At 48.0% G+C, this 15,171-nt stretch overlaps 1 protein-coding gene across 2 annotated transcripts in view; it reads right to left on the bottom strand.

The window, feature by feature from the left end:
* The window catches only part of TMEM120B (transmembrane protein 120B), a 37,776-nt gene extending 22,989 nt beyond the window's left edge, over positions 1 to 14,787 (bottom strand). For both annotated transcript variants that reach the window (XR_012487651.1, XM_074298055.1), the window contains exon 1: positions 14,592 to 14,787. Coding sequence is in view for 1 of the 2 variants with exons in the window: in XM_074298055.1 (XP_074154156.1) it covers positions 14,592 to 14,660 (69 nt within the window). In the remaining variant the exon portion in view is untranslated. The remainder of the gene's footprint in view (positions 1 to 14,591) is intronic.
* Between the last annotated feature and the right edge of the window lie 384 nt (positions 14,788 to 15,171).

Below are 15,171 nucleotides of genomic sequence, written 5' to 3'. Positions count from 1 at the left end.
CAAATACAGCCTCAGATTCTTCCTAGCTGTGTGGTCCTGGTCAACTCACTTAATCCTAATTACCTCCAAAAAAAAAAAAAAAAAAAAAAAAAGCAACAGCAAATGTTAAAGCATCCAATTAATGCTATAAAATAAATAATAATATAAATAAATCTGTGTGACCTTGGGTATGCTTATTTAAATCTATTTATCTGTAAAATTAAGGGGTCATATTTAAGGTACTTTTGGGGGGAAGATATTTTCATTTCTATTATTAATTTAACAATCATAAATACAAAGAACAGATAGGATTGTGTGTGAAACCACAAATTCCTATTACATATTCTTTGTTTTTAACAATGTATATTACATTTATCAAAGTAGTTACAAAATTACCTTGTCTACATTTCCCTTCCCCCCCGGATGTTTAGTTTTCTGTGCATTTTTTTCTTTTTTGCTTTATTGATGGTGAGATTATACATGTGTATATGTAGGCATGTTGTATGTGTATAGGTATGTATCTATGTGTGAGTCATTTCCTACTGACTCCACCTCCCCAAAACTCTCTTTTGCATCAAAAAAATTTTCAATCCAAACAAATCATATTTATTGCTGCTCAAGTGTTTCAGTCATGTCTGAGTCTGTGACTCCATTCAGGATTTTCTTGGCAAGAGATACAAAGTGATTTGCCATTTCCTTCTCCAGCTCATTTTACAGATGAGAAAACTGAGGCAAACAGGGTGAAGTGATTTGCCCTGGGCCACCCAGCTGGCAAGTGTCTGGGTTCAGACTCCAGGATTGGTGATCTATCCACTATGGCGCTACTAGCTGCCATGTACAGCACTCCATCCACTATGGTATCACTGAATATCATCCATGTCTTACTCCCGACCTCAGATTCTAAGATCCCTCTAGTTCTAAAATCCTTAATCACAAGACTTATTTGTCATGACTGGTACAAAGAGAAAAAGGAGAATATAGACAGAATTACTTCAGTAATATAACCTCAGATAACAGAACCGATCAAAGGCAACCATCCAGCCTGATTCCAGATGACTGAAATTACAAAAGCATTTTCTTCTAGACTATGGACTAGTTGTGTAATCTTGGGCAAGCCATTTACCTTGGCTGGGCCTCAGTTTCCCCATCTGTAAATTGAAAGAGTTGGACTCAAAGACCCTGAAGGTTCCTTCTAGTTTTTAATCTATAATTCTGTCCTGTCACAACAAATACAGTGCAGAGCCTAATGTCAGGAAGATTTGCAAAGTACTATACAAATATCTCCTGTGATTCTCTCACAACCATCCTGAGAGGCAGGTGCTAAGACTGCTTCCATTTTACATATGAGGAAACTGAGGCAGACAGAGATTATGTGATTTGCCCAGGGTCATGCAGTTAAGTCTCCCTGACTCCAGGCCCTGAACTCTAAGCACTCTTGCTACCTAGCTGCCATTCTGTTATTTCCCTGGCATAGGGAGCTCCCTTTGAGAAACTGATTCCTGACTTTGTTTTGGCAGGTAGACTCCCAAAAATTTTATATTATCTATAGTTATTTTTTTTCTTTATTAAAGTTTGTTATTTTTCAAAACATATGCATGGACAATTCTTCAACATTAATGCTTGCAAAACTTTGTGTTCCAATTTTCTCACCCCCTCCTCTAGATGGCAAGTATTCCAACATATGTTAAACATGGTAGAAATAGATGTTTAATTCAATATATGCATACATTTTTATACAATTATCTTACTGCACAAGAAAAATCAAATCAAACTAGAAAAAAAAATGAGAAAGAAAATAAAATGCAAGCAAACCACAACAAAAGAAGTGAAAAAACTATGTTGTGATCCACACTCAGTTCTCTCTCTGGGTGTAGATGACTCTCTTCATCATAAGATCATTGGAACTGGTCTGAATCACCTTACTGTTGAAGAGAGCCATGTCCATTAGAAGCGATCATCTTATAAAATTGTTGCCATGTACAATGATCTCCTGGCTCTGCTCATTTCACTTAGCCTCAGTTCATGTCTCCCCAGGCCTCTCTGAAATCATCCTGCTATGATCATTTCCATTCTTATAGAACAATAGTATTCCATAACATTCATATACTATAACTTATCAGCCATTCCCCAACTGATGGGCATCCACTCAGTTTCCAGTTTCTGGCCGCTACAAAGAGGGCTGCCACAAACATTTTGGCATGTGTGGGTCCCTTTCCCTCCTTTAAGATCTCTTTGAAATATAAACCCAGTCTATAGTTATTTTCAATGGAATTTCTCTTTGTGTCTCTTGCCACTGGAGAAACTGATTCATGATCAAAGCAGACTGACAAGTGCTCTGCAGTCTGTAACTTGAATGGCCTGGAGGTGCCAAAAAGTAGAGTGATCACAGCCAATAGAATGGAACCTGGGTAGTCCTGCCACAGAGGCCAGCTCACTAACTACACCACCTCTGAATCCATGGATGGTGCAATAAAATACAAGCAGAGAACCTAAGAAATTACATCAGAAATGTAATGGGGAAACCTATGGGAAATGTGGTTCTGGTGGATGGAAGGGAAGAAGGCAGATCAGAGATTGGAGAACGTGCCCAAGAGCACAGGAGCAAAACATTCAGAGGGAGACTTCAGAAGTCACTGAGCTGTCCCCTCTCCAATTTTACAGAAGATAAGCTGTCCTGTCTGAGGTTCCCCAGGCAGAATAGGGCAAAGCCTGGTCTCAAACCTGGTTCTGATCTTAAGGGTTCTTGGGCGTTCTTTGCATTGTTCATTATTGCCAGCTGTGTCTAAGGCATTAGGGATGAAACAGCCCAGGTGCCCAGCATCCCCAAGCAAGCAAGATGTGCTTCAGGTTCCCAAAGGGGCAGGAACCAACTGAGAAGCAGCTTGTGGCAGGAACTAACTGGAACAACTGGGAAAGCCCTCCATGAGGAATCACTCCATCCTGCAGATTCTCACAAGCACTGAGGGGTAGCAGTACTTGGCACAAATCACTGGATCATCCGACACCGAAAATGCTTGGGGGGCATAGATTCAGCTGGAAGAGAATTGGGGGTGATCCTCAATCCTCTCATATGAGGCAATTGAGAGTCAGAATGGTAACAGGAACAGACCCTAAATCTAGGGCAGAATGGGACTTTAGAGGCCATTTAGCCCTTCATTTTACAAATGGGGAAACTGAGTCCAGGCAAATTAATGGAGCTTACCCAAGGCCAAAGTCAGCACTTAAACTATGTCCACATCCTGTGATCCTCCCAACAAACAAGCCATCTCTCCCTCCCACTTATCAAGGTTTCCAAAGCAAGCTCCCTTCCGTTGTAACCCCGTGAAGCGGGTCTGTCAATCTTTCCATTTTAGAGGGAGGGAAGATGAAGTTCAGAAAATCCAGGGATAGCAAGACACCCCCCCCCCCGTACCCCCATCTGCACTATGAATCCCAGGCTGTCTTTGTTGGAAGAGATGTCTGGGTATCATCACCGCAGCTGATGAGCAAACTGAAGTTGAGAAGTTCAGTGACTTGCCCAGGATCACCCAAAAAGTAAGTCTGGCTATTGCTAACCTCATGGAGGTCTAGATGCCTGACAAAGATGCCGAGGGCACTGGAGAAGTCTAGGGACTGAACCATTGTCCCTGGTCACTATCAAAGGCTCGCATCCAGCAAGCCAGCCACTAAGACAGATGCAGCCCAGGCCCCACTCCGAGATTTTATTTTTCCAGCAAAACCAAGGGAAAACTATCATCCTCTTGTTGCTGGGCCTAGCATGGGGTGGAAGAATGGGAGAGCTCCATGCAAACAAGAGGCAGATTGGCAAGCTACAGGTCTTGACACATAGGCCCCACACCAGGACACGACCTCTGAAAACTGAAAACTGCCCATAGGAGGCGAGGCGGGAAACGTGGAGCACCCTGCCTTCCTGGCATAGGGAGGAGTGATAGGGTCTGTAATATATAGTGCCCAGAAGGAAGAAATCCCTATTCCACCCCTATACAGGCACCTGAACCCCAATAGCTCGCTCCTGATTTAAAACCCTCCCATAATATCTGTTCCTCTGAGTGGGAAGGTAGTTAAGTGTCTTGGGAGAGTTGGGAAGAACAGGGGTCTCTCCCAGAATGCAGCAGCCTCTTCATGTGCTCATTGTCCCCTTCAAAGAAGGGAACTCATTAATCACAAACAAGTTTGCTTCTATTAGGAATTAGAGATACCTGTGTAAACTTCTCTGGCCTCTGGAGAGACTGCCCCATTGGGCTCCATGGCACTGAGGACCACAAAGCTTGGAAATAGCTGGAGATGATTCAGTGGCTGCAGACAAACCAGGGGGCGAAAGAGGCCCCCAACCCGAGTACAAGAAGGTGCCGAAAGGAAACAATCATTGTCCTGATACCTAGGGATCTGCAATGGCCTGGTGTGGAGCTAGAGGCAGCTAGGTGGATCAGCAGAATTGGAGAAGTCCTTCCTCTGACTTGTAGTAGGACCCCCTGCCTCAGTTTCCCTACAGGAATATCAGTAGCAACTTCCTCACAGAAATACTGGGAGTCCAAGTAAGTCAAAGGTCACATGTTAGCTGCTATTATTAATAAAAGGTGAATAGAGCACTAGGTCTGGAGTCAGGAAGATCAGAGTTCAAATCCAGACTCCAACAATGACTACCTGTGTGACGAGGGGCAAGTCACTTCACCCTCTTTATCTCAATTTCCTCATCTGTCAAATGAGCTGGAGAAGGAAATGGCAAAACCACTCTAGTGTCTCTGCCAAGAAAACCTCAAATGCCTGAAAAATGACAACAAAATTAATTAGCTCAGTTTACAGATAAAGAAATCAAGGTTCAAATTCACAAGTCAGAGGTGGGATTTGAGTCTACCTCTTTACTGATTCTTCATCTGCAATGGTTCTCATATTCACAGGTAGCTCCGGGAGCAAGAGACAGCAGCAGGCAGTCAGCTGAATAACAGAGCCCTTTCCAAGCCATAGGGCCTCATCACCATCATTAGCACCCTCTCAATCTTAACCCATTGGTGAACCAGTTTAAATCTGACATAATCCTCTGCTCTTAAATCTGTTAAACTATGGTCCTACAAGGATACTCCCTTGCCAAACTCAACCTTAGATCACTCTCCATCAGCCTCTTTTTTCTACTCATTGAACAGAGCTGACTGGACCTTTTTAAGTTAATGTTATATAATCCCGACTGGGCTCTCACAGCTGCCAGGCAATCCTTTTATTCTTTCCTAATTGATTCTCTATCCCCCTCTGCATAGAGGCTGGCTCTTTTGTTGTTGTTGTGTTGGGGGAGTTGACACTGTTCTAGCCAGTTTTTCCTCTTAAACATCTGATTGCTCACTCTCTTGTTTCTTTTGCTGGAGAACTCATTATACCAGTGGCATTTCACCGGTACATGGGGATCCCTGCAGGCCACCGGTTAATCTGGTTTTAAAATGTAATGCAATAGGTGTGTCTCATTGTGTTTTTATTGATTTTGTTAAATATTTCTCAATTTGTTTTTAAGGTTCGGTCATGCTCCTCAAGCCTCCCACATCACCCCTCATACATGAAGTCATTGGCTGTGAGCTCCCTCTCCTCTTCTCACCACCCTCAGTGACATCTATTCTCATCTCCTTTACTCCAGTCTTTGATGGAAAAATTCTTGCCTGTTCTCTCCATTCGTCTCCAGCGGACTGCTCCCATAATCATTCCCAATCTAACCTTTAATTTCACCCTATCATCAGCTTCTGCTTACAGACACACACCTAAGTTTCCCCCAAAACTTAAAAAACTCTCACTTGATCTTACAATGTTTTGCTTTTCTCAAACTCCTTGAACAAGTCTAATTATTGCTATCTCCACTTTCTCCTTCTATTTTTTCTCCCTCAATGGTATTTTATTTTTCCAACGTTTGTTTTTATAAGACTTTCCCACTTTCTTCTAAAACCTCAGAGATCTGGCTTCCAACCTTGTCATTTTGCTGAAGCTGCTCCTTACCAAATCACCAAAAATAAACGTATTATGAATCTAACATACAAATATAGTCATTTCCATACTCAAAGACCAGGAAAAAAAATTGTATGTATGTGTATATATGTGTGTATATACATATAAATACATATATATATAAATATATATATACATTACATTGTATACACACAAACACACACACACACACACACACACACACACACACACACACACACACACACACACACACACACATGTTCGAAACTCTGAATGTAGCTGCCCCATTGCTGCTTGGAATTCTCTCTCCTCATTTTCTACTTCTTTGCTACCCAGGCTCCTTTTGCATCTTACCCTTTCCCAGAGAGGCTTTCCCCAACCTCTTGTCTATATATCTTGTCTGTACATAGTATTTGCATGTTGACTCCCCCATTGAACTGTGAGCTCCCTGAGAGCTGGCACTGGATGTTTTCTTGCCTTTCTTTGCATCCCCCAAACTTAGCTGTGCTCCACACAATAACTGCTAAATGATGTAATGATTGAAACTATTATGCACACTTGCTTTTTTTCCATGTTTATAACACATTTAACATGGTAACTCCGATGCTAGCTTGTCTTTTTAAAATTTCCTTTAGCTTTTTTCAAGTCATCTTATAATTGTTCCATTCTTTTATTACTATCCCTTCTCCAGTATTTCTCCTCTCTCACCCCTCAAAATAAATTCCTTCTCTTGTAACATAGAAGCACAATTAAATAAGCCAGATCCAATCATTGGCCATATGTCTTCCTGCACCCTTATCGCCCCTATAGTCCAGTCCATCACCATTCAGTCAAGAGGAAGAGAAGATAATATCAGTTTCATCATTGGTTTTCTAGGGTAGGCCTTCTCATATTTGTTCTACTCACAACCCCTTTTCACCCAAGAAATCCTTCCATGACCCCAGGTATATAGGTAAATAAGATAGGTATATACAAATCAAACATTTGTTGATAATAAATCAAAAGTTCACAACCTCCATATTCAGTTACATGACCCCATATGGAGTTATGAACCACAGCTGGTTTGGGGGGAGCTCTGTTTTAAAGTTCTTAAATCTTTTAGTCACTAACAATCTCTTGCCAAATTAGACGGCCTTTTCTCCATCTTTTCTACAGTCTTTGCCACTGCTGACTTCTCCTTCTGGAGTATATTTTTGTGTATGTGACTCTCTTGTTGTTGACGCTGGTCTATCCAGGTTTTCCTCTTAAATAGTGTGACTGCCCAATCTTTGTCTCTTTTGCTAAATTGCCCATTATATCAGTGGCATTTCATCCATACATAGGGGATCGTTGCAGGCTAACGGTTGATTTCATTTTAAAATGTAATGCTATCAGTATCTCATTGTACTTTTATTTATTTTGTTAAATATTTCCCAATTTGCTTTTAATCTAGTTAAGTCATACAATGGAGTGACACCTCACATTCAAAGCACACTTTCACCCCAAGTGTGGATGCTCCCCAAGGCTTAGCCTTGGGCCCTCTTCTCTTCCCTCTCCACTCTCAGTGACCTCATCAGCTCTCAGGGGTTCAATTATTCTATGTGAATGATTCCCTAATCTAGAGATCTGGCCCGAGTCTTGTCTCCTGAGTTCTTTCATCTCAAATTGCCTTTTGGACACGTCCCACAGGTATCTCAAACTCAATGCATTCAAAACCAAGCTCATTCTCTTTTCCTCCAAATCCAGCTGACTCAGTAACCAGCAGTAGCTCCCTATTTCTTCTGGGATGAAATATAAACACCTTTGAATCTTGAAATTTAAATCCTTTCACAATTCAGCCCCTCACTATTTCTTCTGCAAAGAAAGGCAAAAAACCATCCAGTACCAGCTCTCAGGGAGCTCACAGTTCAATGGGGGAGACAACATGCAAATACTATGTACAGACAAGGTAATGACAGAATATAAGCACCTTAAAGACAGAGGCTTTTTCTAGTTTCCTTTTATCTTCAGTATCTAGCATGGTTGCTAGCATACAGTAGGTGCTTAAGAAAGGTTTGATTGCTCAACTGGCAAGGAATAATTTTCTTTTCGCTTAGTCCTAAACTTTTTTTGTTTTGTTTTATTTTGTTTTGGATTTTTTTGGGGGTCTAGACACAGTGTAGGGAAGTTAAATGAATTGTCCTTGCATTCTCTGTATACATAGAAGGCAGGATTTAAATTCAAGTTTTCCAGCTTCTGAAACATCCAGCCTACATTCACTAGTAGAGACCAAACTGCTTCTTTATGCACCCTTAAAATAAGAGACTGTTCAAGGTGGAAGAGGTTTACCCGCCCCACTCTAACACAAGCAGCCTTTACACATAGTAGGACCTAATGGGAGCTCCCTAGAAGTCAGTCACAAGACTTGGATGCCACTGGTTGGGTTCAGGCACTGCCACAGCCAATGTCTGCCTCAGAGTACACCCTGAGCTAGACACTGGACCTCCCACAGGTAAGACCACCCTTAAGTACTTCAGGACCTGGAGCCAGGAGGACCCGAGTTCAAAACCAACCTCAGACACTTATTGGTTGTATGACCCTGGCCGAGTAAAAGAAGGAATCAAGTCTCGTGACTACAGAATCAGCACGCTTTCCACCGTCTTGGAAAGGACTGTCATTGTTTGAACAATCTCAGGAAATCTGACAGAAGGGTCTCAGATTTGAGGTTTTGCCCACTGTTAGAGACCCCTGGATTTGGGGATGGAGACCAGACTTGGCCACGCTGCTGGCATCTCTATGGCAACCGATTGTTTACAAAGCACTAAAAGGTTCACAGGAGCCCCCTCCACGCTAGGAGCTGCTTCGAGCATGAAGCATTCCATTTTACAGATAAGGAAACTGAGGCACAGGGCAATGAAGCAAGGAGGCCCTGGTCACCTAGTTACAAAATGGTCCATCATCCATTTAATGATTAGCCAGATGTTACACTGAACTACAGGGAGAAAAAGGGGAAAAAGCAGTGACCGAGCCCAGAGAGTCTCCATTCTAATGAGGATGACAGCACACATACATAGAAACATTCATTCACAAGTATTTTACACATATGTGTGTGAACACACAAACATACAGCTATTAAGAGATGTTAGACATACACATATATGTGGACACTTCATGTAGATATATGTGTGTATACATATACTTACATATGATAGAATAAAATATATATGGACATATATGTACACCCACCCACAGATATATATACACACATACAGATACACTCACGTATGCTAGTAATACACACACACATATATGTACACAAACCCATAGAGAGATGTGTACATATATACTATGATAATTTTACATATATATGGCACATACCTATTAATAAATATGTGTGAGCATTATGCTCACACATATTTATATATATATATATGGGGTATATAAGCATGTGTGCAAACCTACATACACCAATGTGGATACATGCACATGTGGACATAAATATACACCTTCACCTACATGTGGGCATGTATGTATACACAGCACACCTGTGTGGCTCCCTGAGTGTATGCATGTATGTATATATTCACACACCTTTACACAAGTACTTGTGTGCACACAGGAGCCTTTAGGAGAGGGTTGGGGAGGGGCCTCCTGCAGAGAGGGGGTTGGGGGCTTGCTGAGTATCTGCAATCCTGCAGGGAGGGAGTCAGGGGCCTGCTGAACGTCCCCAAGGAGGAGCCTCCCACTACACTTGGCAAACCGCAGTCCCAGATGCTCCCCACTTTATGGGCTGCCTCTGTCCTAGAAGCTCCCAAGCTCCCAGGTAGCTGCCTCTGGTAACTGAGCCTGCCCTGCTGGCATTGCTGGCAGTAGTTTCTGCTAAAGGAGGCGGAAAAAGGACCAGAGGACAGATGATGACAACCGAAGGAGCATCGAAGGGAACAGAGTGACCTTGGCTGGGCTCTCTCTCTGGCAGAAGCTGAACCAGGTGACTGGTGTTTCCTGCCCGGCCTGCTGAGGAGCCACCTGCTCTAGGATGGGCAGAGGCTGAGCACTTGGGAGAGGAGGCGGCTCCATCCAACCCCCACAGCAGCCAGTACGCCTCGTGCTAGACAAAGGGGGCAAAATCACCATAAAGGCACAGTGAGATCAACAGAAACAACACATGTAAAGTGCTTTGGAAATCTCAAAGTACTAGCCAGCAGAAAACTGCCAGTTATTACTGTCGTTGCTATTAATAATAATTATTATAGTGCTAGTCCATCCCTGACACTTACTAGCTGTATGATCCTAAGCAAGTTGCTTATTCTGTTTGCCTCAGTTTCCTCATCTATAAAATGAGGGGGAAAAATTCAAGAGCCTCTAAATTCTTTCCAGAACAAAATTCATGATCTTTTGATAAAATGAAAAAGTCCCTAGACCCAAGGAGTTACGTCACATTATGAGGGAGCACAAAATGTGAGAAGCTAAATAAGTCTCTGGACGACAATTGGAGTTACAAAGCACTAACAACTAAGGGGCTCAGGGAACGTTTTTCAGGGGTGAAGCCTTGAAGGAACCAAGAGGAGGGGGCTCATTTTAGGGATGGAGGCACAGCATGAGCAAAGACAAAGTGACAAGAGAGGAAGTTTCAAGGTTCCATTTTGGGGAAGGGAAATTCAATCCAATGAACAATTATTAAGTGGTACTATACAACACTGAAGCAGTCACTGCCCTCAAGGAGCTTCCATTCAGGGCCCAAAAGAAGACAGAGAGGTGTGGTTTGGGGGGACAATAAAGAAAAGGCAGATTTGGGTCAGTGACCACACGTTCATCTCCACCTGAGGGCTGAGGGAAGGCAGTCCCAGGCTTTCTGGGCTCCCTTCAAAGCAAGGAGGGGGGTGGGCTTAAAGGGTCTCTAGGCTGTAAGCAGCATCAGTAAGTGACCTTCTATGGTCACGGCACAGGCCACAAAATCAGGAGTGTAAGCCACCCTAGCTGAGCATCATGCTGCGTGCCAGAGTCCAAACCACCCCACCCCACCCACCAGACAGCCTAAGGACCCCTCCCCTATTGCTCACAGGAAAGTCCCCCTCATCCCAAGGCACCCGGGGGCTTCTGAAAGAAAATAGATTTCTCTCTTCCAATGGAAAGCCCCCAAGTTATGAGTGGGGAGGGGGAAGTCCCAGCAGCCTTTGGAGTTCTGCCTCCCTCATCCTGAAGAGGAGATAGGCAGGCTTCCTCTTTTCTGGCTGCATTCTCTAGAACTGGGAAAAAAAAACCAGGACCTCAGTCACCGCCCCAGAGGTAGCTGCAGCCCCAGAGGGAAAGAACAGGATGTGGCAGACGGAGATCCAGATGTGGGGACACTGAGGAGAAACTGATTTAAACAGTAAAAGGGCTCGACTGGCCACAGCCTGCCAGGCACGTATCCCCGAGCCCCTTCCCTCGCCGCCCGATTCACACCCATAACTCTCTGGCGTCCGGGTCCCAGCAGCCTTCCATCCAGCCTCCTGGCTCCCTCCGTCTTTGGTCAGCATGAGCCAGCATGAGAGACAAGAGCAGGGACAGCGAGTGACCTACTTAAAGGTCCAGGCTGGAGGCAGGGGTCTTGCCTTCTCATCTGTACCACGGGAGGCCCTCTTCCATACACTGGAGGTCACCCACCTATGATCTACAAATGCATCAGAGGGACTAAGTGCAAGTGATGAGGCGCCTCCAAAAATGGGGTTCAAGTCCTATTTCTGGGATTTACTGGCTATGATTCTGACCAAGGTGAATTACCTCACCCCTCTAGTACTTCATCTGCAAAATGGACTTAATGCCCATGAAAGTCCTACCTGTCTGGAGGGATTTTCTCTTTAAAAACGCAGTATGATTGGTCTCAGACACTTAACACTTCCTAGCTGTGTGATCCTGGCAAGTCACTTAACCCCAATTGCCTCAGCAGCAAATTTAAAAAACTAAAAAAACAATAATAAAAAGGCAGTATGAGGCACAGTCCTGGAGTCAGGAGACCCTAACTTCAAATCTCACTAGCTTTGCCTCCCAAAAACAAAAATAAAGCGGCCCTGTAGCAGACAGAGTAGGTACATGGAGTCAGGAACAGGAAGTCCTGGGTTCAATGTTCACCTCTGATACAAAATGGGCCTATGCCCCTGAGACTGGGGGACTCAGGGTCTCCAGACAACGCTCTAAAATCAAAAATCGCAGAGAAAATGCATTGGGTTTACTCTTCTTCCAAGAAGTCACTCGGGGTGATCATGAGAATTAAATAGAGAATCCTCTAAGGCAGCTGGGTGTTAGGGTCCTAGGCCGGGAGACAAGACCACCTGAATTCAAATACAGCCTCAGACACACAGACAGCGGGATCCTGGGCAGGTCACGTCAGCCTGCCGGGGTTTCCTCCTCCATCAAATGAGCTGGAGAAGGAAATGGCCAACCTCCCCAGCGTCCCTGCCAAGAAAGGCCCGAAGGGGGTCCTGGAGGGTCAGCCTCCACGCCAGCCAAGCGAAGGCCGGCTGGAATAGAAGCTCCTAGGCGGGCCTCGCCCCTTGGTTTTGTATCCCCAGGAGCAGCATCATTTAGTGACTGATGTTATCACTCCCAGGACCCAGCTCTTGTGAATTCTGGGCTCTCAGACCAAGAACATAATAGGCTCGGAACCAGTGTGGGGTCAGGAAATTTGATCAACCTCTCCCGGCCTCAGTTTCCTCATCCGTAAAAGACGGGGCTGGAGTCAGTGGCCTCCATTCCGGACCTCAGGTCTTCCCCTGTAAAATGGGGTCAGAGGGAGGACGTCTACAGGCCCTTTCATCTTCAGAAAGAGTGAGCTGCGGCTCCGGCCACTGGCTCCCCTCGGAGGCCTTTCACCGGGGGATCCCCCTCTGCCCTCGGGCGAGGTACCCCCAAGCCTGGGAAAACAACAACCCCGGCTTGTAAATTATTCCTCTGCAAGCTTAGCCTGCCAAGACTTGCTATCTAATTGCTGTTAATTGCATTGATTACATAGCTCAGAAGTGTCAGCCTCCACCTCCTCAGCCCAGGCAAGGGCGAAGGGAAAGTACTAACAGCAACAGCATGAAAACCCCAGCCTCCCCCAACATGCACATCCCCAAGCCCCCTCCTCCCCGTTCCCCCAGGACAGCAGGGGAAAGCAGCTGAGCATGCGGGCTGAGACCCCGAGAGGGAGCTTTGGGGTAACAGGCTTGTCCGTTTTGGGGGGGGAGCGGAGCAACTGCTGCCCAGCGGGCGGAGTGGGCCGCTGGCCTGGCAGGCTTCTACAACTAGAGATCAAAGGGACCTGGGAGAGCGGACAGTCCAACCACTGCCTCCCGGGGGGAGAAGGCCGAGCGCTGCCCAGGAGGCCGGTAAGGAGGAGCTCCGGAATCTGGACGACCCCCCATCTTCCAAGGGAATCAAACTGGTTAAGCTGAGAGAGCCTCCAGCGCCCCGTCCTCCGGGGAAAGAGACGGACACAGAAGGAGCGCGGTCCGAGCCGAGGACCGCTCCGCTGAGCCGGGTGCTTCCACAGGCAGGAAAAAGGAGCAGAGACCCCTTCGGGCGGGGGGGAGGTTCTCCCACCCCTCTGCCCCCCCAGCCTCCAACTCAATCTCCCTCCTTCCCCCCCCCTCCCCGTTCCCAGCCTCCCCAACCTTCTCTGAGCCCAACTCTGGGAAGCCAGCCTCAAGCCAGTCAGCCCAGGGCGGAGGGGCGCAGCTCGGAGACGCCCATTAGTGTGAGCGCCCGGGCTGGCAGGGACGGCGGGAGATCAGCTGTGAGCAAGAAGCAGCCTTCGGAGTAAAGCCCCCCAAGCTTTCCCTCCTCAAAGCAAGTCCAGAGATGAACAACTAGGGGGCGCAGTGGACAGAGCGCCAGCCTGAGGACCTGAGTTCAAATCCTGCCTGGCTTAACACTTCCTGGCTGTGTGACCCTGGGCAAGTCACTTAACCCCAATTGCTTCTGAAGAAAGAGAGAGAGAAGGGAGGAAGGGAGGACGGGTGAGTCCCGTCTTCTAGCAGAGTCCCTGGGCTGGGGAAGCGGGTCCCCACCCCCCTGGCGGTCTCCTCCGGATGACAGCGGGCCCAGGCACTCCCCCCAGCAGCCCTCCCCCAGGGAGAAGCCAGGCGGGGGTGGCTGGGGGAGGGGAGCAGGTATCACCTGCAGAGCTGGGGCACACTGTGAGGGGTCCTGGGTGAAACCCGGGGGGGGGGGCCCTAGTTAGCAGCCGGGTGAAGGAAGCGGGGCGCGGGACAGGCCCTGAGTCAGGGGGGTCACCCAGAAAACAAACTAGCGCCGAGGCTCCAGCTTCCCTCGGGGGACCCCCTCCCCCAGCTGGGAGGGCTCTGAGGCCGGAGCACCCGCGTCCCCCTCCCATTAACAACTTTCTCAAGCAGCTTGTGAGACAAAGATGAGGCAGGAAAGATGGAGAGGAGAGACCGAGGAGGGAGCCGGGGACGGGCGGACGGGGCAGAGCTGGGCAGGAGCGGGCTCCGCCCGGGGGATCCCCGGGCGCGCCCCCCGGGGCAGAGGCCGGGGTTTCGGAGAAGATGGACACCACAAGGGGACGGGCCCAAGCCCGGCCTGGCAGGCGGACGGGGCTCGGGGTTCCGCGCCGGCTGCCGGGGGCGGACCCGGGCCGGGGCCCGGGGAAGGTCCCGGGTGGGGGCGGGGAGGGGACCGGGGAAGTGGGAGGGGGCTGCCCGTGCTCGCTCGACCCCCGCGGGCCCCACCTGCAATTCCTGGAATTCCTCCTCCAGCTCGTGCCACTCGCGTTCGCATCGCTCGAGCTGCGCGAACATGGTGCAAGGCGGGCGGCGGCGGCGGCGGCGGCTCCTGCTGCAGCTCGAGCCCCCCTCTCCGCCGCACACCCCGCGCACCCCGCGCGAGCTCCTCCCGCCCACGCCCTCGTCCGGCACCAGCTGTTCCTGCGCGGCCCGGAGCCACGCCCTCCAGTGACGTCACGCCCACACTGTCCCGCCCTCCCCGCATAGCCGGGCTAGCGTGGGGCTGATGCGCACGCGCATGCTCCCTGACCCCGCTCGTCCCGGGCCGCCCTCCTCCACATGCTAGAGCTCCGGGGACTGGGAGGCACGCGGGCTGACACCGATACCCTCGTTCTCCACAGGGGACCCCTCCCCCTCGGCCGGCTGGGCCAAGTCCCCGTCGCCACGAGGACTTCAAGCTGAAGTTTGAGCCCCATTCCGACCCCGCCCCCACGCCGCCTTGCGGACGGCCACAGCTGCCTCGGCGGAGCGCGCCAAGGTCACTCGCCCGAGACCTACGGGGAAGGCGCGCCGGGGATCTCCCGGC

Source organism: Sminthopsis crassicaudata, chromosome 1 (assembly GCF_048593235.1).
Source record: "Sminthopsis crassicaudata isolate SCR6 chromosome 1, ASM4859323v1, whole genome shotgun sequence".
Taxonomy (NCBI): Eukaryota; Metazoa; Chordata; class Mammalia; order Dasyuromorphia; family Dasyuridae; genus Sminthopsis; species Sminthopsis crassicaudata.
This window is presented reverse-complemented; position numbering and strand designations above follow the sequence as displayed.